This window comes from Alligator mississippiensis, chromosome 1 (genome assembly GCF_030867095.1).
Source record: "Alligator mississippiensis isolate rAllMis1 chromosome 1, rAllMis1, whole genome shotgun sequence".
Lineage (NCBI taxonomy): Eukaryota > Metazoa > Chordata > Crocodylia > Alligatoridae > Alligator > Alligator mississippiensis.
Window position 1 is genome coordinate 36037093 of NC_081824.1, and position 27640 is coordinate 36064732.

The window sequence follows — 27640 nt, forward strand, 5'->3', positions numbered from 1 at the left end:
ATTAACTCAGGTGTGGCAAAACTTTCGGCACTGGATGCACTACCCAGATGCTCAAGGGTAGATTTTGTTTTGTGAATCTGAAAAAAAAAATCTACATTTAATGCTAGTAACTACAGGACTAAAGAAACAGCATCTTTTGATTACTGTTGCCTAGTTCATTGTTTTTTGTGCATAACGGCAAATTAAGGCACATTCCAAAAAAGTTGCATATGTTTTGATTTTAAACAGAATAATAATAGCCCTGGCCCCCTACCATATCAGTAAAGCATTTCAGAATTTCTCTTTAAATGGAGAAAAATATGTGCTGTGTTATATGGGATGATGCACCACACCATCTGTACCCCATTTTCAAAATCCTAGCTCTGCCCATGTGTGGGACCACTTCCTTGTTCTTGTGTGATCCTCAGTAAATTGGTTTCCCTCTGTGTCTCGTTTCAACATATATAAAATAGAAATACCACAATAGCAATTCACTACCACAGAGGCTTGTAAAGAGAGAGATGTTAAAGATGAAGATGATATGGGTACTTAAATTAACATAACAGGCTATTAATTTTAAGTGCTTCACTGACACTCTTGGCAAGAACATTATTTCTGAGGTAATTAATATTTTTATTAATCGTTTCTCAACTGGGTATAAAAGTAGCATACAAATAACAGTATGTCATATGTTACAACATATTTTAATGTCCCCAAATACAATATAACGAACAATTAAAATCAGATAAAATTCAGTATTACCCATGTTCGATATCTATACACAAGGTACAATATATAACATTTCATTATGCCTATCCGTGTACAAAGCTGCTGGGGGAGAAGAAATGTTCTCCATTCCTTGGACTCAGGGTTCATTTGTATTTATGTTATTAAAGCCTGTATCCCTACAATCCGTGCAGAGAAAGAGGTTAACATTCATAATTCTAGAAAAGGGCTTCTTGTATTTGCAGTCATTCATACATGCTACCATTTACCTTACTAAAAACTCGAAAGCAAATATTTTTTTCAAATGTAATAAGCATTAATATAATTGGTAGAGTGGCTTTCTTATTCAGAAATAATGGAAGCCAATGCAAAGGTTATATATATTATGAAATTACTGTAACTATATAGAACAGTAGCACTAAAACACTTACAACCAGTCAGAACAGAGGATGCACCAAAAGTTGACGATTTGAACTGGAAAAGAATGTAAGGGTGGGAATGCATATAGAAGCAATGCAAAAGTCCACGAATGGTGCCACCAGGCTTCACATTATCAGGTCTCTGCAGTTACTCTCAAGTTCCACAAAAAGGCCAATCTCAGCCCCAGTCTGCCCATAACGTTAGCTATTCCCAACCACCATCGTAAATTCCATTAAAGGCAAGGTGCAAACTAGAGGTGCTCAAGGACTGAGCCAGATGCGTGCCCACAGTGTGGAAAGTAAAGCAGCTTGTGAGATTGCCTTTTCCTTCCCCACAGTGACCAGTTTCTCTCACTAGAACGAACGCCTGTATGAACGCCTGTATGCTCAACTGCTCAGTGATTGGGAGGAATCAAACAGCAGCTTCCCCCAAACACTGAGGGGCACTTGGGTCTGGGGAAGGGGAAAGGGCATTTTCCCACAGCTCATCTCTCAAGGGACGAATTGAACTACTAACGCTACCCCCACCCCCACCCCCACCCTTCCCAACACCAGGGAGACCTATCTTCAGCACAAGAAAAGTCCAGCTGCAGCTTTCCCTGCACCCTCTCCAAACCAAGGGAACCCAGTCTGGGAAAGCTGCAGAGATGTTTCCTCACAGCTGAACGTTTCCTGTGCTAGGGAGGAGTCCAGCTGAAACTGTTCTCCCACAGTAGATCTCACTTCCTCAGGCTGGGGTGACCCCAGTGCCATAGCGAAGGGGCACCAACAAGCGCTGCCAGTCGGGGCGGAGCACGGGACAGAGCCACAAGTGGCTCGTTTGGGAGAGCACGGGGATGAAGGGAGGGCGGCTCCCACCATTGTGTGCACCCCCGGGCAAGTATGGGAGGGGCATGTGCCCCCCAGATCTTTGCGCGGGGTGAGGGCAGGCTGCTGCTGCGGGCTTTGCCCTGGGTAGCAAACTTCCTTGTCACAGCACTGGGTGACCCTGTCTTGGAAAGGCATGGGGAGCTGGAAAGGGGGCATCTACAGACTGGAACACTTGTACTCGCTAGGAAAAATTTTAACCACTGCAAATCTCCCAGAAATTTTCAGCAATACAAATGAATGCCTGTCCGTGGCCATTATCTCCAAAAAGCTTCATCAACTCTATTCTTACCATTTTTTATCTAAAAGAAATGTTGAATCATGAAGTAGAATCTAGATTCATCAGTTTCAAAACTGGATGATTCGAGTCTAAAAGCCATATTTGGGCAGTGAAATCAGATACCCCAAATTTTAGAAGTGTTGAAAACCCTGTAGCTCCCATTGTCATCTAGTAGACTTTCAGGAAAAGTCAGATAATGTATTCAGATTGCCAAATATGGCTTCAGAAACATAATGTTGTTTTGAAAATGTTAGCCTAGGCCCATAAAGAAAGACACAATATTTGAAACATCATAACGCAGCAAAACATGTATGAAAAAGGTTAAAATGATTGTCTCAATTTTCATTTTGGATTTATGCAAATTAATATGTTTTCAAATTTCACCAATACTCAATATATGTCTACATCTGCCTGTATAATGCAAACTTATCTACACACATAAGAATGATGGAGGTAAATAAGTAAGCTTGCATGTTTACTTTCAAAATATCAAAGTACTTTATCATATCAGAAACCTAAGTTGTAGAGATGTTTATGAATACAGAACAATTATTATTTAATTATCAAACATTGTAAGTAAAACAAAAGAATAGAGGCAATTGAATATACATTGAACTTTTTGATTGTTTTTTAATTAAGTCACACCCATAATTAAAAAAAAATCTGATTTATTTTTAGTTAGATATTTCATTTCATTTCACCAGTAGGACACTTCAGCTGTACATTTTAGGACAATTAGAGGGCTTGCAGCGTGGTTACAATCACTTAATGATAAATGTTGATGCTTACCTAAGATGTGCTATTACTATTCAGAGAATTGTATGTGGTCACTGGCTAATTACAGGCACTATATAAATGATACATATTTGCAAAAATATATTTCACTGATTATATTCCTAAAACTGCAGAAACTGTTTTATAATGACAAACCATTAAAAAAAAATAAAAAATTTGTGTTTAAATTATTGCTGGTAAAATCATGCTTGATGCAGTGAATGCATCCTATTTAATTAATATATACCACTGCATATGATAGCCAAGAAGTTAACTTCTATTGTATAACCCTTAAAACTTTCAAGGCTCTTGTTCATTTGCTTTTAGATAACAGAGTACGTGGAAAACCCCAGAGACGCATCCTACTTACTCCTCCATCAGGACAAATAATGAGTCTTACATGAGTAATTGCATCTTGCATTTGCATGACTGTGCCATCAAAGAAATGCCTCTTGTTAGGTTTAAGCTAAAACAAAAATATAAAGTAAGACTAGTATACTTAAATAGTGTCTTAACAGAAGTCATATGTTATTACACACACACACACATAAATATCATAAAATCTAGATGAGTGTCCACGTTAGCTAAACCTGCTCTTTGCTTACTACACTAATTAGTTTTGTCATTGTAATATTTCGAGTTCCATTCTTCAGACCTGTAATACTTATTCTTAAATGATGAACTCAGGACAACCAGTATGCTACAAGCTAAGAGCCCAACATTGCCCATAGATATTATAACTTACTTTTGCAACAGAAAGCAAAGGGATCCATTTTAGACCCTTTTTAAGATTCCATTTCTGTGTTAAACATTCTTTTTCTTCTTCTGCGTTCAAGACACAGGCCTCAACTTGACATGTATCTGGAAAGTTACCTGGAAGTAAACAAAATATTTTTATTATATTTGTTAACGTTATAATTATCTTCTTCAGAAGAAAGCAGTTGACAAAGAAAGCTGACATTCATAACTGAAACGCGTGGTAATGAACATCACAAGACAGATACTATTTTTAAGTTTGTGCTGCAATTATGGCTTGAAAGATGTATAGAGCTGACAAATAATGAAAGACTTTGCAAATATTTTATTTGAAAAAAATCACAGTTCTGTTTACCCATGAATATGAATTAATTATTTGCGCAGGTCTATAAACATAACAAATAATGCAAAACATTAACTGAACAATGTATACCTAAATGCACTTCATTTTTCAGACTATATTTATGTATTCAATAAAATACATGCAAAGCCAACTTACTGCTTAAGAGAATATGGTTGTCTTTTTCTAAGAGGACCAATCTAAAGAACACACAATTTCTGATTATAAAAAATACTCTATTACAGACAAACTCAGTGGTAAAATTCAGGTTCCACTGAAATCAGTGGCAGACTTCCCATTGACTTCACTGAAGCCAATATTTCACCCAGAAAATCCCCTTGAAAATGCCCCCAACGTGGAAGTATCCTCCCCTGACATACAGCTGCTACAGTGGATTTTGTATATTATATCCAGCCAGATACATGTTCTTCTTATTGCTGAAGGAAGATATTGCATGTTCCACTTAGTTTAACTGATCCTCAGCTATTAAAAAATAGCATAATGCCCCTTGGCTCAGCACCCTGTGGTCTTGTGATATAAGTAGATAGAGAGACAGAGACAGAGAGAAACACACACATTTATGTATTATACAACTTTTGGGGTATATTATTGTATGGCCAATAAAATACAGGGAACAAAGGGAAACCATTTGTTTTACCTTTAAAGTGAGTAGTGTCTATTTCAATATGGGTTATTATACCAGGATGTGCTAGACGGAAAACTGCCCATTCATGACCTGGTATCAAGAGAATGCCTTTGTCATCAACCTGAAATTACAGGGAACATTTTGTATTGTTAACTGAAATGCAAGAAGAAGAAAAAACCCAGGCAGATAAAGGCAAGGTAGTATTTTTAATTTAGTATTTAATTTTGTTAAGGGAAATAATGTATAATACATTTTTATTTTCAGATTAGTGAATGAATCTAATGATAATGTTTGCTCACTCTTACAATATTCTTTTCTACAAAGAATTCTGTTACCTGGTACCCTTCTTTTCAAAATGATTAAAGATCATGTTAATGGAAGTGAATTAGATGTATAATCTATATGTCAATAGTAGTATACATTTAAAGGAGGTATTGACAAGAGATTTGGTTCATTTTGTTATGGACAGCAATAAGATAATGAGCATTTTCTTTTCAGTAAGAAACCCCATTTTAGAGGCCATTTTACTGGCTCTGATAACAAAAGAGAACTATAGTAAGCTGTGTGATCCCTTGCCAGTTGCAGGTGCTTGCATTTATTTATATCATTACCCATATTGCATCACTGATCCTTATGACAAATGTTCATGTTTTCCATTATATAGGGCTCCTGTTCTCTTTGAAGTCAATAACAACATTTCTATTGATTTCAAGGGATGGAGGATCAGGGCATTAATAATTAGCCTCTTTATATCAGTGTGCTTACTTCTTAATAACTGTTGAATCCCTTCATTTTGTTATTTTATTCACTTGTATTTCTGCCAAGGTTGCTGATTGCCAAAGATAACTGTTATAATAATCTCTCACATTTGTATAATGTCTTTCATTATCAAAATATGATAAAAATCCAAGTAAACAGAAATGGTGAGAAAAATAAAGAGCAAGTTAGGCCTACTTAGCCATGTCCTATTCCTAAAGATCAGGGTGTATGCCTCCAAGATAAGAAGTTGCTTCCTTCTTGGAAGATTAAAAAGAAATCTCAAATTTCACTACAGCACGCACACACACACACAAACACACACTTTTTGATGATTTAATAGGCTTTTATTTATTTATAAAGCGAAATTTAATACTTTACTTTTACAACCGGTGGTCTATCCATTCTTCTTGCTGTTTCCCAGCCATCTTTCATTGAAGTCGCTTTTCCTGGCCCTCGAGAAACAGGAAATAGGTAACACAGTAGAGGGTATTTATTATAAACCATTCTATGTCTTCTTAATTCAAAGCTCATAAAAAAAGTTGGGTCAGATGTGCAGTTTTCTTCAGTTTCCCACCAATGTGTCACAAGTATAACATAAAGAGACCACTACCAGAGAGTGCCTGAATAGCCATTACCATAAGACAACTTTGAAGTTAAGATGACCCCCGAAATAATTAAAATTTATAAATATGTTAAAATTTTCCACATATAGAATATAATTATTGGTGAGGATCTTATTATTATTGGCGCCAGAGCCAAGCACCCACCTGCTCCCCCTCCTCCCCCCACACCTTATACTCAAATCCAAGGCAAGGAACTATTTCCTCCTGCCATATTGAAGGTGTGGGGGACACCTTTGTCTTGGATTAGAGTAAATATAGTATATCCATGGATATTTAAAGGTTCCTAAACCCAACAGGGTGCCCCTGGTAGTATGGCTTTAGTTGAGCCACACTGGGAGATCAGAGGGCAGTAATACACGTGCTCTGGGAGTGGGGGTTGCTTAATATGAGTCACTCTGACCTCCGTTCTAATTAAAATGCCCAGAGCATCTCGTGTATCAGCCTCCCTCTGCTGAAAAATGGCAGCAGGGGCACTTTAACTAAAGCTCGTTGAACGAGCTTTAATTTAAATGCCCCCATCTCCATTTTTCAGGACGGGGAGGCTGATACACAAGACACTGGAGACTGCTGGAGCACGGTAATTACTACGCTCCCATAGATTTGATTAATGGAGTCTGCTCTGATGCACTGTAATTACAGCGCTACACATGTACAGCGCTACACATAGGTGCCCAGAGCAGGAAGGAACATGCCAGAGCCACTGCCCATTGTATATGAATATAAGCTGTGGTTTCCAAAGGCTCTGTTGGGGTTAGTGAAGCTCTTCTGTATGGGAAGGAATAAACAGCATATTAAAGTGGAATACCCATGAAAAAATCCTTGCAGGATTTTTCCTTTTAAAAACAACCTTCCCAAAGCCTTTACCGCAGGAGCAGACAATCTAGGCTCTGGCCGAGAAACAAGCCATCTAATTCATAGATTCATAGATGTTAGGGTCAGAAGGGACCTCAATAGATCATCGAGTCTGACCCCCTGCATAGGCAGGAAAGAGTGCTGGGTTCAGATGACCCCAGCTAGATGCCTATCTAACCTCCTCTTGAAGACTCCCAGGGTAGGGGAGAGCACCACCTCCCTTGAGAGCCCATTCCAGATTTTGGTCACTCTAACTGTGAAGAAGTTCCTCCTAATGTCCAGTTTAAACCTGCTCTCTGCTAGCTTAATTAGAACACAGTAGCCTAAAAATGAACTATATATTTAATGAAGGTATTAGATATTGTAGTATAAATGGATTTAAAGTACAGTTCTTGGTCTTCACAAATTAACAAAAGAAATATACTGAAATGTGTAAGTTTACAAAGCTATGATGTTCAGACCCAGCCCTCCATTACAAGACTGCTTTGTTTGAAAATAGGCTGCAAGATCTGATCAAAATGCAGTATAATTTAAACCCATAGGTTTAAATTACATGTGCTCTGGGGTGGAGAAGGGGGCACTTTAATTAGAGCGGCTCCAATTGCCACTCTAACTAAAGTGCCTGCAGCATCACATGTATTCAGCATCCCACATTTCAAATGGCGACAGGGGCACTTGAAGTTAAGCTCGTTCAACAAGTGTCAGTTCTAGTGCTCCGGCTGCCATTTTGAAGCATGGAGATGCTGAATAGATGTAACAAGGAGACTTTTGGAGCTCATTAATTAACACACTCCAGCAGACTCATTTAATTAAGTCTGCTCCAAAGTATGCTAATTAGCATGTGTCAGAGCAAACATCTGGCACATGTACGGGTGCCCATAGTTGTTACTACTGAGGCCAAAAGGGCCATTTTTATTAAGCTATAGAGGGGATGATTAAAATCAGTTTATACCATTATACAGTTTATTTTAATTATTAAAAACAGTATGTTTGCCTTACATAAAATATTTTGTGGGTGACCTAATTGAGTAGAGCTAAATCCAACACAGACACCTCCGTTCGCCATTGCCACCAAGTCATGTAAGTCATTTAGGCCAGAAGCTGACCAGTCTTTCTGTATGATACCGAACACTTTGAATCGTGCAATCCCACCATCTGTAGAGGAAATAAAAATTATATGATACACTTTACAGCTTTCCTCAAAAATTAATAGAACCATGAGGGTCATGCTTATACATATTCTAAAGAAAGGTACAACATAGATGGAAAAGGTAAATTCTCTTTCTTTATATTCTACACAAACTACAAAAAAAGAAAGGGTTTAAATTCACAGTGGAAGCTGATTGCTATAAGGGCACATCTACAGGGCCACCTGAGCAGGACCAGGTGCAGCAGCAAGAAATAAGGCCCCTACACTGACATCCCTAGGCTCATAAATTGTTTGTGTTGACAGCTTGAAAGCAATATGGCAAGCTCAGGCTTGCCATATTTTAAAGCCCAAGTGCAAGGAGAGTAGATGCCAGTGGGTAGGACTTATTTCTTGGCAGCATGCATGCTCTTGCCCAGGAAGCCATTGTAGACACTGTCTAAACAGCCATACAGAACTTTTATAATTCATTATGTCATTAATAAACATCAAGGTGATCTCCACACTGTATATATAGATATATGTACTAATAATACACAGAGTAGTAGTATCTGAAAATAATGTAAATTACTGTACTTTAAATCATTGCATAGATTTGTATTTTTAAGAATACAGTGAGAAATGGTGCATTGGATCAGACCAAGGTTCCATTTAGCCCAGAGTCTTGTATCTCATAGTGAAAGGGAGCAGATTATAAGGGAAAGAATATTTAAGCAAAGCCTATCCAGACTGATTCATCTTCCCCTCTTCCCACATTCAGAGGTTTAAGAAGTCCTAGTTTTGAGCCATTACATTTAATATCCACTGACAGACCTGTCTTTCATGAACAGTCACATCATCTTTTAAACCTGATTAAAATTATCAGTTCCCAAAAATCTTGTGGCAGTGAACTAAACAAATTAATTGCACATTGTATGAAAAATACTTCCTTCTGTTTTAAACCTGCCACTCAATAATTTTGTATGTTCTCTAGTTCTAGTATCATGAGAAACAATAAATACCAAATCCCTACTTTTCTTCATTCATGATTTTATAGACCTCTATCATTACCCTGCTTAGTCATCTTTTTTCTAAACTGAAAAGTCCCAACCTATTTAGCCTCTCAGTATCCCTCATCATCCTTTCTACCCTTCTCTGTACCTTTTCCAGTTTTACTATACCTTTTTGAGATAGGAGAACCAAAACTGCACAAATCATTGCAGGCATGGCTGTACCCTGAATTTATACAATGATATAATGAAATCTTCTGTTTTGTTTTCAGTTTCCTTCTTGATAATTCCTTAATAATTCCTAGTTCTATGTACCTTTTGGACTGCTGCTGAACACTGGGCTGGTGTTTTCTGAGCACTATCCACAACTATCTTCCTTTCATGTGGCTTCAGAACTCAGGGGATAAATGCTTCCCTCCTTCCCCCCGTCTCACTGAATTCAACAGCAGGAAAGGAAGTAGGTAAGCAACAATGGCAGTTTTCACCCCTTGGGCTTTGGAGCCAATGAAAGCAGGGGCTCTTGGCAGACCCCACACTGGGAGTTCATGTGTGGCACAGCCAAAGGAGGAAGGTTTGACTGCATCACTGTACCCACTCTGGGTCTGGCCCTGTGGGTTTCTAAAAGTCTCTAAAGGTACAGAAAGAAGTTACTTCTGTTACAAGATCGGCCCCTTGAATGTGCTCTACAGCAGGCTTGTCCAACATGCAGTCCGTGGCCCGCCAAGCTGTTTTCTGTGGCCCGCGGTGCTGCGATGGGAAACGAAAATAAATACTGTTTACTTTCGTTCCCACCCCTTGTCCCTCCCCCAGCCCCTCAGCAGCTTCCTAATGGTTGCTGAAGGGCTGGGGAAGGGACAAGGTTCACACATGCACTGCATCAGCTTGACGTTGCCGACACGGTGCATGTGGGAAGAGGAGTAGCCATGTGCCACTCAGGACAGAATGAGCCCAGCTGGAGCAGCAGGGGCTCAGCTGCACTTTCCCCCTACCTGCACTGGTCAGTCCTGAGCGGCACATGGCTCCCCCGCCGCCTCTGCTGGCTGGTGCCAACCTGGGCAGGTCTGCCCCATCCAGAGCAGCACACAGGTGAAGCTGGATTCCCACATGCTGCTGGGGCCAAGAGGAGCCCGGCTGGGTCAGCACCAGCCAGCAGAAGTGGCAGCGGAGCCATGTGCTGCTCGGGACTGACCGGTGCAGGCAGGGGGAAAATGCAGCTGAGCCCCTGCCTCTCCGGCCGGCCCCATCCCGTCCCGAGCGGCACTCGGCTCTGCTGCCTCTTCTGCTGGCCAGTGCAGACCCGGCCAGGCTCCTCTCGTCCCCAGCAGCTCATGGGAAGCCGGCTTCAGCCGCATGCTGCTCCAGATGGGATGGACCCAGCTGGGTCAGCACCCACCAGGAAAAGCGGCATGGAGCTGAAGCTGGCTTCCCACATGCTACTGGGAATGGGAGGAGCCCAGCTGGGTCGGCACCGGCCAGCAGAAGTGGCGGCGGAGCCGTGTGCCGCTCGGGACAGGACGAGCCTGGCCAGAGCAGCAGGGGCTCAGCTGCATTTTCCCCCTGCCTGCACCGGTCAGTCCCGAGTGGCACACAGCTCCACCGCCACTTCTGCTGGCTGGTGCTAACCCGGCCAGGCTCCTCCCATCCCCAGCAGCACATGGGAAGTCAGCTTCAGCTACATGCTGCTCCGGATGGGACAGACCTGCCTGGGTCAGCACCAGCCAGCAGAAGTGGCGGCGGAGCTGTGTGCCGCTCGGGCCTGACTAGCGCAGGTTGGGGGAAAGTGCAGCTGAGCCCCTGCTCCTCTGGCTGGACTCATCCTGAGGTTCATTTCATGTTTGTAAAATGCTTGGAGAGCCCCACATAGATGCACTGCATAGAAATGCAAAATATATTTTGACTTATTTGGTTGGCACCTTGGGCTGAGATTTTCAAAGCTGAGTCAAAAGGCCAACTTACATTAAAATGAATGGGATTTAGAGGGCTCCAAATCTTTTATGACAACTTTGTAACATGCCTATTTACCCCTTTTTGCAAATCTCAGCCATAGTTTGGAAGCTCAGCCAAAGAACATAAGAGCATAAGAAGTGCCATGCTTGGTCAGCCCAATGGTCCATCTAACTCAGTATCCTGTCCCAAACAGTGGCAGAGGTGGATGCCATAGAGGGAGAGTTTTGAACTGGTTATTTAGATCCATTTCATTGTCACTTCCTGCAACTTCATTGGTGTCAAAGGCCACGTAACATCACTTCCTGAAGTGATACCACTTCCTGTGAGGTCTTTGAATAAGGCTCGCCAGCCCACTGGGTGATAAAAAGTTCATGATCCAGCCCCACATTCAAAAAGGTTGGACATCCCTGCTCTACAGCCATGCCTTAACATAAGTGTATGACTGCAGAGCCCTTTAAAAGTGCTCAATTGCATGACAAATGAACCCTCATTATATGAGCCCATATATATATATAAAGCAAAGCAGAGTGCCTTCATTAACTTCTGTCTGCTCAGGTAGCTAGGCTGATACAGCCTAGCCCTACCCCCAATGCTGTCTGCACAATGGGAGCAAGGTTTCCTCTAAGGTGCACGCATGCACAGCCATGCGCAACTAAAAGTGTGGCCATGCACAGCCTTTTCAAAGCCACGCACCAGAAGAGGTGGGGACAGGACCCTGGCGCAGGCTCCGCCGACTCTGGGACATTGCTCTGCTCCCCGCATGGCCTCGGGGGGGCGTGTCTCGCAGTGTCCTGAAGCTGGCGGAGCCTCACTCGCAGCAGGCAGCGGCTCCTGCCCGAGGTGAGGCAAGGCATGGATGGAGGCTGGGATGGGGGGCTGGCATAAGCTCTGCCAGCTCTGGGGAAGTGCTCCATTCCCCAGCCCTGATGCAGGGGAGCAGAGCACTTCCCCGGAGCTGACGTAGCCCACACCAGTCCCCAGCTGCGGCCCCCGGCTCCTAGCTCTGGCCCTTGGCCCCCAGCCCCAGATCCAGCCCCCGGCCCCCAGCCCCAGCCTCTCAGCCCCAGCCTCCAGCCCCCAGCTCCGGCCTGAGCCTCCAGCCCCCAGGCTTCAGCTTCCAGCCCCTGGCCCCAGTCTCTGGCCCCCAGCATCTCGGCTCCAGGCCCCAGCTCCAGCCTCCAGCCCCCAGCCTCTCGGCTGCAGCCCCCAGCCCCCGGCCTCCAGCCCCCAGCCCCCTTCGATGTGTCCCACGCTGGACCAAGGAGGCGTGCTCAAGGGCCGAGGCAGTGCACTCACAGACCGCTACTCCTTAGAGGGAACATTGGATGGGAGGGAGGGAGAAGGGAAGGGAGTTCAGGCTTAGGCTGGTGTTTGTCCAGCCCGTGCTGGAGTGGGGGCAGGTAGATCAGATTCCTTCCACCCCTGAGGCCCTCCAAGGGCCCCCACTCTAGTGCAGGCTGGGCAAGCACCAGCCCCAGTTCCCTCCCCTCCCTTCTCCCCGCTTCCCATCAAGCAGACAGCACTAGGGCTGGGAGATGGGGGCAGGGCAAGGGGTAGAGACTGTGTACACACAGCCTCTCTCATACAGCCAGATTGGAGCTCAGTCTCCCACCCTCCCAACCCAAAAGCAAATGTCTGTTGGGTTGGGAGGGTTGGTCTAAGAGAATGCTTTCTCATCAGCAATTCAGAAATGTATTTTTAAATGAAATATTATTTTAAATTTCAACTTAATTTAGAAGTCATCCTCTCATCTGTGTATTTACTACAAAATAAACTACTGTTAACGAATCTATGCCCATGTGCAAGGCACCCTTTCTCTACATATACAGTGGAAATGTTAGAGAGACAAATAAAAGATGTTATTTGATTATAGCAGCCAAAATAAAACTGGGTAGGATGTGGATTTCCCATTTTTCAGGGCATTCTTTGATTTTTTTTGTTCTTTTTCTGTTGTCAAATGGAACAAAACCCAAAAGGTTAAAATGTCAATCTAAACAAGATATCAAAATAAATGTATTTGGAACAATTAAAACATTTAATTACAATATAACCAAGCCATTTTGTTTTGATTTTGATTGCTTGAAAATTAGTGTTTTTAATTAAAAAAACCCAAAAATATTGCTTTGAAAAGCGGTTTCAAAATGAAAACTGTATCAGTTTGAAATTAACACTTCGTTTTAAACATTTTGATTCAGATGAAGATGATATCTTTAATTGAAAATCAGTTTCAACAGCAACTTTCTAACTAGCCGTACCACTTACTGTTTTAATCTCCTTGCTGCATATGTTCATAACAGTCACTAACAAGATAACTTGCCTCATCTAGAATTAAAATTGAAGCAATTTTTGCTACATTTGTATCATTCCCAATTTATCACACACAACAATTACAATTGGGCAGCTACTGCCCTTCTGAAACATTCCCCTTGTGAAACAGATCCAAATATATCTGTCCATGCCCAAACTACTATTCTCCTGACTGATTTTTAATCCTTGAAATAGACCTCAAAACAAATGAAACTCACATAAAACAGGCATTCCCCTGACTGTCCTCTGATCCCTCATATCAATGCTGAAAAATGACCCCTGTGACCGTCAATGAGTCTTGTGGTTCATGCCAGAAACTTCTATGCACCGAACTGGGCTCCCTGCCCATCTTACAAAATCTGCTGAACAAACCCAACTCCCCACATTGCTTGTTCTAGTTGATATTTTCTGTTATTATGACAGCAACAAGTGGGAATGGGTAAACAGAAACAACAACAAAATTAAATAGTTATTACTTGGTCCATATATATTTAGTATTGTTATACCTGGATAGATGTTGAACCGTACATGAGTCCATCTCTGCTTAGAATTGGCAGAAAAATAACTTTGGCTAATATCAAGGGATCCTGGCTTTAATTCTGTCATTGGAACCAGAAAGTTCCATTCTTCTGACTTCATCTGATAATAAATATGAATTAATTGTGTGTCAAAGTGAAAGGTATTTATTTTATTCCATTTGTTTATAATTAAGCATAATATATCATAATATTTTATTATAAATTTTAGCCCTTCTTCCGCTATCCAGTACTTGCCAGAATGAAGTATTCATTTCTGTTTTTTAATAATTATGGTTGAGATGACACTGGCATTCTAAGCCCCAGTACTCAGCAAGTTATATACTTCCAAAATAATTACCTGTCAGCTGAATGTTCAAAGGAAGTCATCTGAGAAAGTCTGAAAGAAACTGTCCATTTCTGAGGATTGGACATTCAAAAAGGTGGGGTATTTTTTAATTAAATACTTAAGGAAGTACTTTCTAGTTTGCCATTTCTATTGAAAATGAGATTTTTATTGCAAAACAAAAATTAAATAAAGAGGCTTTATTCTGATCCCAGTCACATTTGTTGTAAGTTTGAAGTGACTCCATTAAAATGAAGGGAACTGTTTTGGATGTATACTAGTGTAAACCTGCCATATTCTCAAAACAACTTTAAATCTACATATCATACAATACAGATGTTCTTTATGGGTCATATCCAGCCTGTACTCCTTACTCAGGCAAAGCTCCCACTGTAGTTAAGGGAAAGAAGTGCTTCTTGTGCTCAAGGAAACTGGAAATCAGGAAGCTGAGCTTTTATTTCCATCTTTTATATAGATTTTTATATGACCCTTAGGTCACCATTTCCAAAAATTATTTAATTTTGGGTACACAGCTTAAAACTTCTAAAATGCTGGGCAAATGATAGGAAAACAAAGGGTGGGAGGAGGGAGATTTACCACATCTGCTGTTGCTAAATAACTATTTCATGTGTTCTACTTTACTGTGAGTGAAAGCAATACCAGAATAATTTCACTTCCCCTTATCACTGATACTACATGAATCAGATACTGCAGAACAGCTGATATAAAGCAAGTCTCTAATCTTATAACTTGCTAGCACTGGGTACCTAAAAACAGAGGCATGAAGCAACATTAACTGTACATAAATAGGCAAAAGATTAATTGGAACAAGCTGAGATTAAATAAGGAAAAGCTTTGTAAAGTAGAACTAGACTGTAATGTCAATTTAAAAAAAATATATATTTTTTGTCAATTTATAAGGTTTATTTGAGAGCTTGTGAAGTGTCAGATCAACAGTCCCAGAAACTAAAGTCCTTTACCCACTACAGAGGTACCACAAGTGTCATAATGCATATCTTCCTAGGCTAGAGGTTGGCAGCATTTTGGAGTAGGGGAGCACTTTAATGAAGCTGAGGTCCAAGCTCAGACGGTTTCAAACCCAGTCCATGCCACCAATGCAATCAGTTCTCCCCTCTGCAGTGTCACTGCCACCATTCTCTGCAGCCAAAACTCCCTACATAAATCCCCAATCTCTGAAAAGCCAGCCAATTTCAACAATTGCTCACAATCAAACTGTGTGTAATTCAAATGACAACCTAGAAATAAAAGGTTATGTGTCTCATTAAAATTCTAAGAACTGTCCAGCTTCCTGCTGATATTATGTACCTTCTTGACAGCTTCAAATTCTTCATCAGAAGCTGCAGTTCCTATTCTGTCCCCTCTTGGCCACAATTCTGGTATCTCAACTGCAGAAATAATATCATCACAAAAATAGTCAATAAATAGCATCATATAATTATAGTGTAATTTTCATAGAAGGATAGAAAAGTAGGGTTGGAAGGGACCTCAGGAGTCCCCCTACTCAAGGCAGGATAACTAAAACAACCCAGTCCAGTTTCTGTCTAACCTACACTTAAAAACGTTCAAGAATGGAGATTCCACAACCTCTCTAAGTAGCCGGTTCCCTCAGAGTCAGAAAGTTCTTCCTAATATCCAGCCTGGTCCAGATTAAGCAAAAAATATTTAGAATAACTAAAGTGATAATACCATTTTTTGCTCAGAGGAATGCCACTCTAGGAATTTGATCCTTTAATATGCATACCTACCTATGCCAAACAAATATGTATGACATTATTTCTATTGACAAAAATAGTGATTCCACTTTAATTATTTCAAATATTATTCTTTTTAAAACACCTTGTTCTCCTGCACTCCTTGGGAGCCATATATAGTTGTGCCTTGTGCAACGACAGAATGCTTCTTGGCAGTAGAACCCGGGCATCTTTCCCAAACAAGGGGATGCTATACAGATGAGCATGGAGGAAAGCATCAGATTCTGCACAGCACAGAACCTGTACAAGTTATCAGCATGGCACTAGCAAGGGAAAGGAGAGAATGGAACAAGGATGGGGAAGCAAACTGGTGGTGTTGGAACATTTGCTCCTACCACATTCTTCCATGGCAGAAAAGTTACATAGAGAGATCGGGGCACTCCCTCTTTCTTTTTCTTGAAATAGCTCTAGAGCAGTAATGCCCAACTCATCTGGGAACCATAGGAAATAATGTTGTCACTGCTTCCCTGTGTCTTGGTCACACCTGCTCGAGTCTAGAGCCATCTGAGGCAAGAGGAATAATAGAATTACTTCTACTATACATATAGCCTGGATTATCTAGCTGGTTGCTCGATTCTGGATTTAATCCTCTATGACAGATTTTTCCCCTCAGAAACCAGGAAGTGTATCCTTCTTTAGACTATATTTCATTAAATACACATAGCACCATTGGGTAATGGATGTTAATATGAGATTAAAAAAACAATGAAAATCAACAGTTGTATCCCCAACCATTCACAGCCTCAGTCACACCTCATCCTGATACTGTTTTGTTATTCCCAGAAGTGCTAAAGTGGTATTTCCAGGTGTGAGATTGTTTTAGCTGCTAACCCCACAATGCCTGAAATCAAATCATTCTGATTTCTATTAAAAAAAAAAGTCATATTTAACTTTCCCCTCTGGATCTCACATTAGCAGTACAATTTAACAGGCAAAAGTTCTTCCACTGTGACATCTGGAGACCTTTCAGATATTAATTCATTAATTACCTTGTTTCAAGCATGCTGCCTGAACAGATATACGGGGAGCACAATTTCCAGCAAAGAAAGATGTGTTTACTTCAAATCCGTGGATAGTGCCTGGTACTCCCAACTGGATAATGCACCAATCATGTCCTGAGGGATAAGAAAACAAATGGCTTTTCTAATAAGTGTCATGTGTAACTAAGAAATAAAAGGGCTAGTTCACTTGGACAGTCAGAGAATACAATAATTCTTGGTATCTAAATGACACTAAGAGGTTGACCAAACTCCAGTCTTTAGATCCAGTCTTCATTGATACCAAAGTTGGGAGACATTAAGATACTTTTTTTGCATAACTGTAGGCTCTGAAATATAAATTAAGTTACAGATCTGTGTAAAGCAATCAACAAACTGCAACACATTTCAGTTTATTTTTGGAGGAATGTGCATACAATTAAAATAAAGAATTATTTAAAGACACATAAGGTGTATTTGACCAAACATGAAGAGCACCTACTTTCTGGTCATTGGAGTAGCTTTCTGAAAAGCACTGGATGTTGTGTGTAAAAATAACGTATTTTCCAGTTAACACTCTTCCTAGAAAGAATTATTCCAAACAATTTTGACTATGTTTGTCTCTTCTCAAAATATAGAGATGTTTATGCATTAAAGAGAAAAGATGAGCTCAGACCTGAGAATTTGATTCCAGGAGCTATTTGCAAATTTCAGACCAATATCTTCACTTGGATTTTGGATACCTTTAAGTTATGAAGTATTTGGATCTAGGGTTTTGATTTGGGTCTATTTTTGTTTAGAATAACCAATGGTAAGACCCTCTCCATATAACTGCAAGCAGTGTCCAGGTACAGTGGTTCTCAGCCCTTTCAGAGTCAGGATACCCCTCCACCACTTTTTTGAATGTGGCATCACCCCTGGTTGAGAACTACTGCTCTACTGCCTCCAGTTACTTCAGTGCTTCACAACCAGGTATTTCTGCCTCCAAACAAAGTTGCCCCATGTGCCTGCTGAACAGCAAGCTTGGAAGGGCTGTGGCATGTGTGCACATTTCTGCTGCATTAGGGTTGGATTCAGGCTAAAGCAGGCAGGAGATGCCTGTTTATGCTGTGTAGCCCTTCTTGGCCTGGCCCTCCTGCACTCCTCCCAGAAAAGAGATGCATGGGTGGAACTGTCCCTTGGCTGTACCTGGAAGGAACATGGGAGAGGCCCAACTGGAAAAGGCTACAGCCATGTCAGCTCCTGCCTGCTAGGCTAATCACAGCTCTAATGCAGCAGGTGTGCACACAGGGCAGTTTGAACTGGCTGCTGCTAGAGTAGCAGCACCTGCATCACAGCATCCCAGATGGGGGCTTGTGGCACCCCAGCTTAGTGCACAACTCTGGTTGAGAACCATTGGTCTAGTACTTGCCAGTTCAAATCAAAATACAGGCTTGGCAGTGTTACGCTTGCCAGCACCACAACTGAATGAGACCTGAGTGTTGTCATAGACAATAAAATGAACAGGAGCCACCAATGTGATGCCATGGCTGCCAGAGCTAATCAAACATTGACATGCATCTACCGAGGCATCTCAAGCAGGGCTAAGGATGTCATCCTCCCTCTCTACTCAGCCTTGGTGAGATTGGAGCTGGAGTATTGCATCCAGTTTTGGGCGCTGCACTTCAGGAAGGATGTGAAGAAGCTCGAGACAGTCTAAAGGAGGGCCATGCACATGATTAAAGGCCTTGAGATCAGGTCATACGAGGAGAGGCTGAAAGACTTGGGACTGTTCAGCCTGGAGAAGAGAAGACTCAGAGGACTTTGTAGCAGCCTATTAAGTATGTCAGAAGCATATATCAGGCATACACCCGATGAGTAAGGTCCCTCCCAGCCCCTAACAACTATGAAACCATGAAAACAAAATATCTGTTCATGACACGGATCATCACAGAATAGACATTTCGAAATTCCCATGAAGTCTGTAAGCCATTTCTGGAGGTTTTTCACATTAATTTTATCTACCAATGAAAATCCTACTGTTCTGTAGGGCTTTGCAAAAAGTGAAGGTCTGGAAATACATAGATCTGACAAACTCAGGACTGTCATTTCTGTCCGTCTCATAGTCAATACTCCAAAACTTCCATCAGAAGTTTCTGGCTCATTCAAATTAAGCCATTACAAATTAACCACCCTTAAAACTGGAAAGTGTAGTAATAAAGTGAGCCAATTTCATCCCTTCTTCCCACCAATTGTCAATTTTTTTTGTGGTCTGAAAATCCCTTGCTGTTATTAGGTATTAACTGACTAGTATTTACTGTTATTACCTGGGGTCCTTTTCCTCCTTGTCTCCCATCCATCCATCCATTTGCCATATGCAGTAAATGTATCTACTTTGAATTCTGGATTCTGTTTCTGAAAAATAAGCACAAGCTTATTCTGCTTGCAGTCATTTATCCATACAACTGTTGACTTTAGCATACTGAAAACAGATTTGTGTCCAGCATTTAACATGCAAGTTTCAAGCCCCAAAGCTGATGCTAATAGAAAAGGTATATAATATATGCCATTCTAATCTAGAAAAAATAGCACTGAAAAATTATAAACTGTATTAGTCAATGGATTTATGCTGACCAGCTAAGGATATTGCCTTCAATTGTACTAAAATTTTCTTCTGATTAGGCAAATACTTTAAATCCTTGGTAACTGATTTCAGTGGTATTTTTACATGTGGAATGACTTTAGAACCATTTATTTAGATTACAGTTTTTGCTGTGTAAAGAAAACATTATAAATTCTAATCGGAGCTAACATTTATTTTAAGGTTTCTTCCTCACAAAAGATGCACTTGGAAAAGAATATCTCTAAAGAAGCCTTTAAGTCATTACTTACTGGTTGAGGGAAGGAAATATAGTTGTAAGGGAAATATCCCGCTTGATTCACTGAAATAGTTTTGACTGTACTGTTATGCCTGAAAGGTGCTAATGTGTAATCAGAATACAGAAGCTGTTATTATTGCAGTAATGAGCCAGCAATTGAATTAAATCAGTAATCAAGAATCAAAACATTTGGTAATCATAATCAAGCCTATGCAAATGCTTCCTTTATCCAAAAGAGCAACAAACACAGGGCACAAGATGCCTGAGTGCCAATTTGGATACCATCATTATAACCAATTGGTTCACCCTATACCTATTTTCCAGAGACTTTGCACAGATGTAACTGATTTAATGATGCAAAATATAGTGGCAAAACAGATCCTTTGGGTTTAGATATAGCCTACAAGCTATCATATTAAACCTAGTGTTTTTAGCATTTATTTATATTAAAAACAAAAACACAAATCCTTTCATGTTCATGGTTGATCAGAAATTTTCCAAAAGAACAGTTTTCTGTCAGAAAGCGCCAACCCCACTGCAAAGTAATTAACAGTCCCCAAAACAAAAAGTCCATGAAAACTTGTCAGATAGCTGATTGCTTCCCTACTGTACCTTTAAAAGGTTGTCTGCAGGAGCAAAAAAGTCATCTGTTGCAAATAAAACCTATGTAGAAAATAAAAACATTTTTATTTCATAGTGAAATGTACCAAGGAATTAAACAAAAAGAACATATTTACTTGCCAACGGCATACAAAATGATATTTAAAAAGTCCTTATATTTCTTTGTATGTGTGTCTTTCATTAGGTTCTAATCCTGCAATAATCCTCTACAGAGCCCCGCTGAATTCAATTGTTCTTTGGAGGCTCAAATTGCTGCTGTCACAGGGGGCGGGTAGACGCTGCACCCGGGGATAGTTTACTCTGGTTCCAACTGCTCTGGCATTCATTGCTTTGAATTAATTGCATGTGTAGATGCACCCACTGGCATTAAACTAAATCATGCAGCCAATGATAGGTTTCAGTTTGTATCTGAGGACATTTTTCTTTAAAATAATTTAGCATCTTAGATTTTGCTATCTTCACACATGAAACTGAACTGCTCTTAAAGAGATCGAGTCTATCTTCTCTATTACATAAAAGCTTATCTATGTCAATTTAGAGAAGTAAAAGTTAAAGGGTGCCAATAATCTGGTTGGCAGTGACCCCAGTACATAGTATTCCTGTCCTGAACATGAATATTCTACAGGTTTCCCTTGCTTTATGCTGTACATGTGTTCCTGGAAAATGATGCATAACTCGAATTCACATAAAGTAAACCCACTTTACAATGTAACAAATAGGGATATGTTCCAAAACCTCGACTGTACTGGCCCCCAGATCCATTTGTACTACTTTTACAAGACAATTTTGGTACTCACCAACAGCAGACAGTACACACAAGCACAGGGTGGTGGTGAATGGTACCATAATGGGGATGGAAACTACAGAAACATGTGTCGCAGACAACAAGCGAGGAACACAGATCCACACAGGAGACTATATTTTGGTGCACATCACTCCCATAATGCACTGTACAAAGCAGCTGACTGGGCTTCCACCACACCAATTACATAAGAGTGAATTTACATTGCATATAAAGAATTTTTGGTATAAAAAGGGCCATCATATAAGAGTGAATTCGCACATACAGAACCTGCATAAAGTGAGGAAAACCTGTACTTAATGGTTTGTATAAATTTTCCTTTGCAGGGCCAGGGGTCCAACAGACCAGTGTTGACCAACCTTTTTGGCAAGTGTGTCACAAGTTAAGTCTAAAGTATAAGATAGTGCCACTTTAATAATCAGCCAGAGCCATTGCCCAGTGCTGTTGAATCTCACCACTACCAGAACATGGCAACACTGAATTTGGCAGCATCTACCCCTATAGCTCCTGCAGGACCAAACCCTCAAGCTAGCGTTGACTCCCAACTCCTGCTCTTTCCCCAACTGCTTCTCTGAGCCCCTCCCCCTCTCCAAGTACTGCTCCATTTCCCTCCCCTTAATTTTAGGCATTGTGACACCTAGCTGGAAAAGCCTACAAGATCACTTTGGACCTGGTCTTGAGAATCAACAGAATGCTCCATAAATTTTCTTGGATAGACTGGATTAGGGAACAATATCTATACTGTACTGCCACTGCTACATACAGATTTTTTCAGGGGCATCGGCTTTGTGACTGTTTTATGTGGCCCTATATTTATATTCCTTTCAGTATTTTAAATAGCTTTACGTAGTATTTAACAAGCAATTCAATTTCAAGTTGCATCACTTATAAAATTCTTATCTGAAAGTAGCAGCTGCCAGCTACTCACTTCATTATCAGGTATTAACTTTGCTGGAATTGCTATTTTTCCAAGTTTATAAATGACTTTTCAACACACCATAAAAACAAGCCCTCTTTTCTCCCATGACCTATATGTAATAATACAACCTCTCTTCTTTCATGCCAAAGAGGGTTGTATGGGGCTTTATAACACAAAGAAATTCGAGGGTATATGGGCATATATTTTTCCTCCTCCTTATTAAAATAGTATTTTTGATGGCATACAGCACCATTCATTTGAAAGGATCCCCAAATCTTTTACAAACAGTCTATACTGACATAAAGCAAATAGAAATGAAATGTAAAACTCAGGCAACCTGAGGAAGATGTTGCCAAGTAACTGTGAGTTCTTCTTTTGTGTATCAGTAGACCTAGCAGACTGCATCTTGGCTCCCAAATTTTCAAAAAAACAGTAAATTGAGATTTGTATTAGTAGGTCTGCAGCTTTAATAGGTCAGCAGTATTTCTCAGAATATTAAGGAAAAATCTTGTGGTGAGAGGGTCAGGAAGCTAAACAAGAGTCCTGGGAGCTGCTCCTGGCTGTTCCAGACTTTTGGGGTAACCCTTGGCAAATATCTTAATTTTCTTGTGTTTCATTTTTCCCCACCTGTAAAATATAGATAATTATGCTTGAAGTGTAGGGATGCTGAGACGCTTAATTCATTAGTGTTTGCAAAACCTTTTAGATCTTCAACTGGAAATAGCTGCAGAAGTACCAAGTACAATCTGCATCAAAACCATACATTGTTAATTGTATTACATTTACCTTTCCTCCCATAGTTTTGCAGGCCAAATCATTCAGATTCAGAAAGTCAGGTAAAACCTGAGTTTTTTCTTCTTTGAGATGAGCAGCCATCTTCCCTGTAAAAGCAGAAGCAGAAGTCTGGGATCCTGTTCTTAAGAAGAAATGAGAAATATAAAGAAAAGCACATTTAGCATCACTTCTCATTACATGAATTCTCTCCTGGCTTCTCAGCAATCAGGAAAAATTCCAGGAATGGGTTGAAAGAAAAGCAAGCACATGCATAGTCAGGATTAATTTACAATGTATAATGATTTGCAATATGCCCAAATTTGGGATAAACAAAAGTATTAATTAGTCAGTTAGACCAGGTTAAAATGAAGAAAATACATTTCCTAAGATAGATAGATATATATAGATATAGATAGATAGATATCTATATCGATATTGATATCGATATGGATATCTTAGGAAAATATATATCAAAAGTTTTAAATGTATTTTTAAATTCATAGATTATAGTACCAAAAGTTACATTTTAGTAATAATCCACATTATTTTTAGTATCAGTGCTAGTGCTCTTTGCTCAAAATGGGTGCTGTGCAAATAAACAAGAGGTCAGAATCCCAGCCTTCAAGAATTATAAATGGTCCAGACATATCCCAATGTGTCTTTTTTTTTATAGTGGGGAGAAACCTAGGACAAGCCATACTACTTGTGATGTCTCCTGAGATAGGGTTGTGAATGGGAGCAATGTGAGTAAAACATGTAGATGTAGCCAGGGTGGTTAGTGAATGTACAGCTGCTACACAGCCTTTAGTCAATAGGATTCCAACAGAGCCCTGGCACTGACTTAAGGCTGCAGATAGTGCAGTTGTCCCAAGCTGTACCATCTGCCCTTTCCCAAGCTGGGGTCCTTGCAGGTTCTGGGGAACTTTAATCTATGGTCTAAGCCTTCATTTGGTCTGTAGTCACTGGTGAGCCTGTGGGGACCTGACTCTCAATTTGACAGCATTTACCTATTTGTCTGTGTGCAATGTGATATCCTTGCAGCACTGCATCCAAGCAGCTCAAAAATGGCAGGGCTAAATAGCAAGAATCCAAGAATGGTATGAAGGTAAATCAGGGAGATGGGGAGAGAACGGAGAATGCATGGAACCTCTGATGTCTGTTTAAAAAAGCCACAAATTCCAGCATCTCTGTAACAGGTCAGTTAACTGGTTGATAACACCATATTAGGCTTTCAGAAATAACAGTACTCATTTCATGTCTACTCACCTTCTGCACACAGCTGACACCAGAAGTTACTTTGTTCTCCTGCAGAAAGAAGACTGAGGGCAAGCGATGGGGGACAAGGTAGGAAATGGGGCAGGGGCATACACACACTGCTTCTGCCACAGAAGCCAGAATAGGGGCTCCTAGTAACAAGTATCTTCTGGGGGAGAAATGGGGAGTACCTGACATGGAGAAGCAGGGAAAAGGGACACAATGTTCCTAGCATGGAGAGAAGGGAAGAATACAGGGCAGACAATCTCTGATATGGAGATGTACACACACCCTTAGTATGCTAGACGTGAGTGACTGGGAGGGGAGAGTGGAGAATGGCACATGCATAACTCCTGCCTTGGATGAGGATGAAGGGGATGAAGGACTTTGGATTGGGGAAGGCCACTGAGGGTGCACAGAGCCCCAGGCATGAGGGAGATGATGGGAAAAGTTACTGGGAATCTGTGGCATAAAGACAGTCATTGGGAATTGTTCACAGGAGCTTGTCATGAGGAATGGAGGGGCACAAGGAGCGTCTAGTGTGTGCAGCAAGTTTGAGCAACAGAAGTTACAAAGGTATACAATGCCCTCATTCAAAGAAGCCTACAGGTCTCCAGGGCTCCAGAACATGGAGGTGCAATGGATACAACTGTGCAGATGCTTCATGTTCTGACCGGGACAGGGAATGGCCTGCAGGTTGGGCCACTTATTTCCCTAGAGCCCCCCCCCCGTGTGTGTCTTCTTCATTGTTCATGCCTAACAAGCCATTAAGTCTTCAGGGCAGGGGCTCCATCTCAAACTGTTGTGTAAGTCAGTGGGTATCTCTATAGAATAATAAATATGGTCCCCCTTGAGAACATCTGCACCACTTGGGAATTTCTGGAGACAGCCTGCACTAACAATAAATGATCCATTTTATTCAGTTACAAAAATAGTATCTATTGTCTTCATATTTACTGCAGAATGGAGTAGCCAAGATGGATAGGAAAGAGGAGATCAGAGAGAGAAGCATATTACAGCCTGAATGGTTACCTAGGGACTCATTTCAGAAATCAAAAGTGTCTTGACCACCTCCTCCTGAATATCTAAAGAGATCCCTAGCAGTGCAAAGCTGATGTGATTCTACCACACAAAGGGGCAGAAGATTTACTGAGTCTGCTCACGAGGCTTGCATCTACCTCTAGGTCAGACATCATCTCTACAGTAGCTCCCTGGGCCCGTTTATAGCACATAGTTTGGACCTGAGAAAGAGGAGGGGGCAGTTATCCATGAGCCTCAGAGACCCAAGTCGCTCTCTTCTTGGCAAGGTCAGAAAAGAATATTTTGTTACTAGCCCTGTGACCTGAAAGTGGAGGATTTTGTCCTCACCCCACACTGAACCCTACCTACTCTACTGGTTTAACATAGGAAAAAGTGGTGTCCTGAATATACTATCTACTAATTAGCATATTTTTCCATATCATAGCCTTTTGATAGTTGCTTTAAGCTTTTTTTATGCCCCAACCAGGTTATCTCACTAATGTATTCCAACTCTAATTAGAGCCATCAACACTGAGTTGAGCATAGGTCAGTTCAGAGAAAAGAACAGGATTTGACTTCTCCCACATAACTAGAGTCTACTGTGGCTGTAGTTGGCTGTGTATGTGTATGTGTATACGTAGCTGAACCACCCCCACAATCAGATGCTTATTTCACAGCAAATACTTTCTTTTTGTGAAACTGGTTTCCTTCAATGCTCATTGTGTACATTGTATTTAGCTGAATGATTAATGAATGGCCATATACCCAGCTAATGAAATTGAAGAAGTTACATTGATTGGGTTATGAAAGAAATACAAAGAAATCAGTGCATTGTTCTGGGACTGCATTTCAAATAGAGAGACTTCTGTTGTTCATATCTTCTCCACTATTTCCACTACCACAGTGGGTTTGATTTTAGACCCAAATTTACCTCATTATCCTATCATAAAAATAGCAACAGAAATAATTTCAAAATAAGCTTCTAATTTTACAACTACCAGTAATTGATTGTTGGTACATTTTTTCAGTCACCTAACAATGGATTCAAGCCTAATTGTCTCATCTGCTGGCACACGTGACATTTTCTAAGTAGCAAGTTAGAGATCTACATTTTATTATTTGTATCCAAAACCAACTCCAAAGAGAAGATGAAAGGTTCATTTAAAACCTTCATTTTTCATAACTGGTGTTTTCTAAAATTTCTTTTAATCTCAAGGAAAAAGATTAATTACAGGAAGATTAATCTCAAGGAAAAAACAGTAATTACAGTTTTCTTAGTCTGAAGACTTCCTGAATTCTAATTCCCCCTCTTTATGAACTGAACACAATATTGTTGTATCCAGGAAGATAAATAAGAAAATTGGGTAATAATATTGACTAAGACGCTGCATAAACATTGTTTAAAAGAAACTTTTATAAGGTACCTTAGCAGTTACACTGCTTTGGAAAACAAAAACTTAAATTATCAGAAAGATTCGTGTCATCTGAAGTGTCATATTTCCATGTAGTGTAAATGAGCCTATCCAAAATACAAAATTAATAAGCAATAACTTTTTTAGCCTACCTTATGTCTTCCACTCCTGCGTCAGCTAGATAAATCAGAAATGCTGAGAGAGCAGGGTTTGAGAGGGCTGTGTGTGTAGACCCCAAAGCAAGCAGAGTTATGCAACTTATCAGTAAACAAATCATTGGACTTTACTGATTACAACTTCCTCCTCCCTCCCCCTTAACCATTAGCAGCTCATTTGAACTGAACCAGATATTTTTCTTTGTAGCTCTTTCTGCATCTGGAAATCTACAGCTAAGTTATACCTGGATGTGTATAGCATATATAACACGTTACCTTAACTAGTTCAAGGTCAGATTTTACTCAAGGCACATTTTAAGGCAGGATTTTGGCTGCTTTCCACTATGCAAAAAGCACAACACAAAGTTCTACATTTGGCAAAACCAGGGTTACCATATTTCCAGTTCCAAAAAAGAGGATGCCTGTCAAGGGAATACCTTACTTCCAACCCACAGTCCCCTGGCCCTGCCAGTGCCCCTCACTCCCAACCTGCAGCCCCCCATCCCTAGTGCTACCCCACACTCCTGACCTGCACACCCCTGGCCCTGCCACTGCCCCTCACTCCCAGTCCACAGTCCCTTGCCTCCCTGGGCTATGCTGGTGCCCCTCAGTCCCAACCTGCAGCCCTCTGGTGCTGCCAGTGCCCTGCACTCCTGACCCACAGCCCCCCACACCTCCATTGCGGAGGAGGAAATGCCTGTAGCACCCCCCCACCTCAGGCTGGTGCTCCTGCACCATGCCAGGCAGTCTGGCTATGCTCCCCCTGGGCAGCATGTCCCAGGTGCCACACCCCTGTAAGCATGG

The 27640-nt window shown here is 40.9% G+C and overlaps 1 protein-coding gene across 3 annotated transcripts; it reads right to left on the reverse strand.

Annotated features, from left to right (window-relative positions):
• Window positions 1-664: 664 nt before the first annotated feature.
• ALLC (allantoicase) lies at window positions 665-26962 on the reverse strand. 3 transcript variants are annotated; one of them, XM_014597327.3, is made up of 12 exons: window positions 26834-26962; window positions 23008-23137; window positions 20492-20542; window positions 19328-19415; window positions 17034-17159; window positions 15599-15678; window positions 13918-14050; window positions 8021-8176; window positions 5925-5998; window positions 4800-4908; window positions 3791-3918; window positions 665-3511 (listed from the first exon to the last, which is right to left on the reverse strand). In XM_014597327.3, the coding sequence occupies exons 1-12, from the start codon at window positions 26956-26958 to the stop codon at window positions 3359-3361; spliced, it is 1353 nt and encodes a 450-aa protein (XP_014452813.2). In that variant the 5' UTR covers window positions 26959-26962; the 3' UTR covers window positions 665-3358. The 3 variants fall into 3 exon arrangements, with proteins under 3 accessions (XP_014452813.2, XP_014452814.1, XP_014452815.1); XM_014597328.3 differs by having other exon boundaries at window positions 23008-23132; window positions 26834-26921; XM_014597329.3 differs by having other exon boundaries at window positions 23008-23102; window positions 26834-26917.
• Between the last annotated feature and the right edge of the window lie 678 nt (window positions 26963-27640).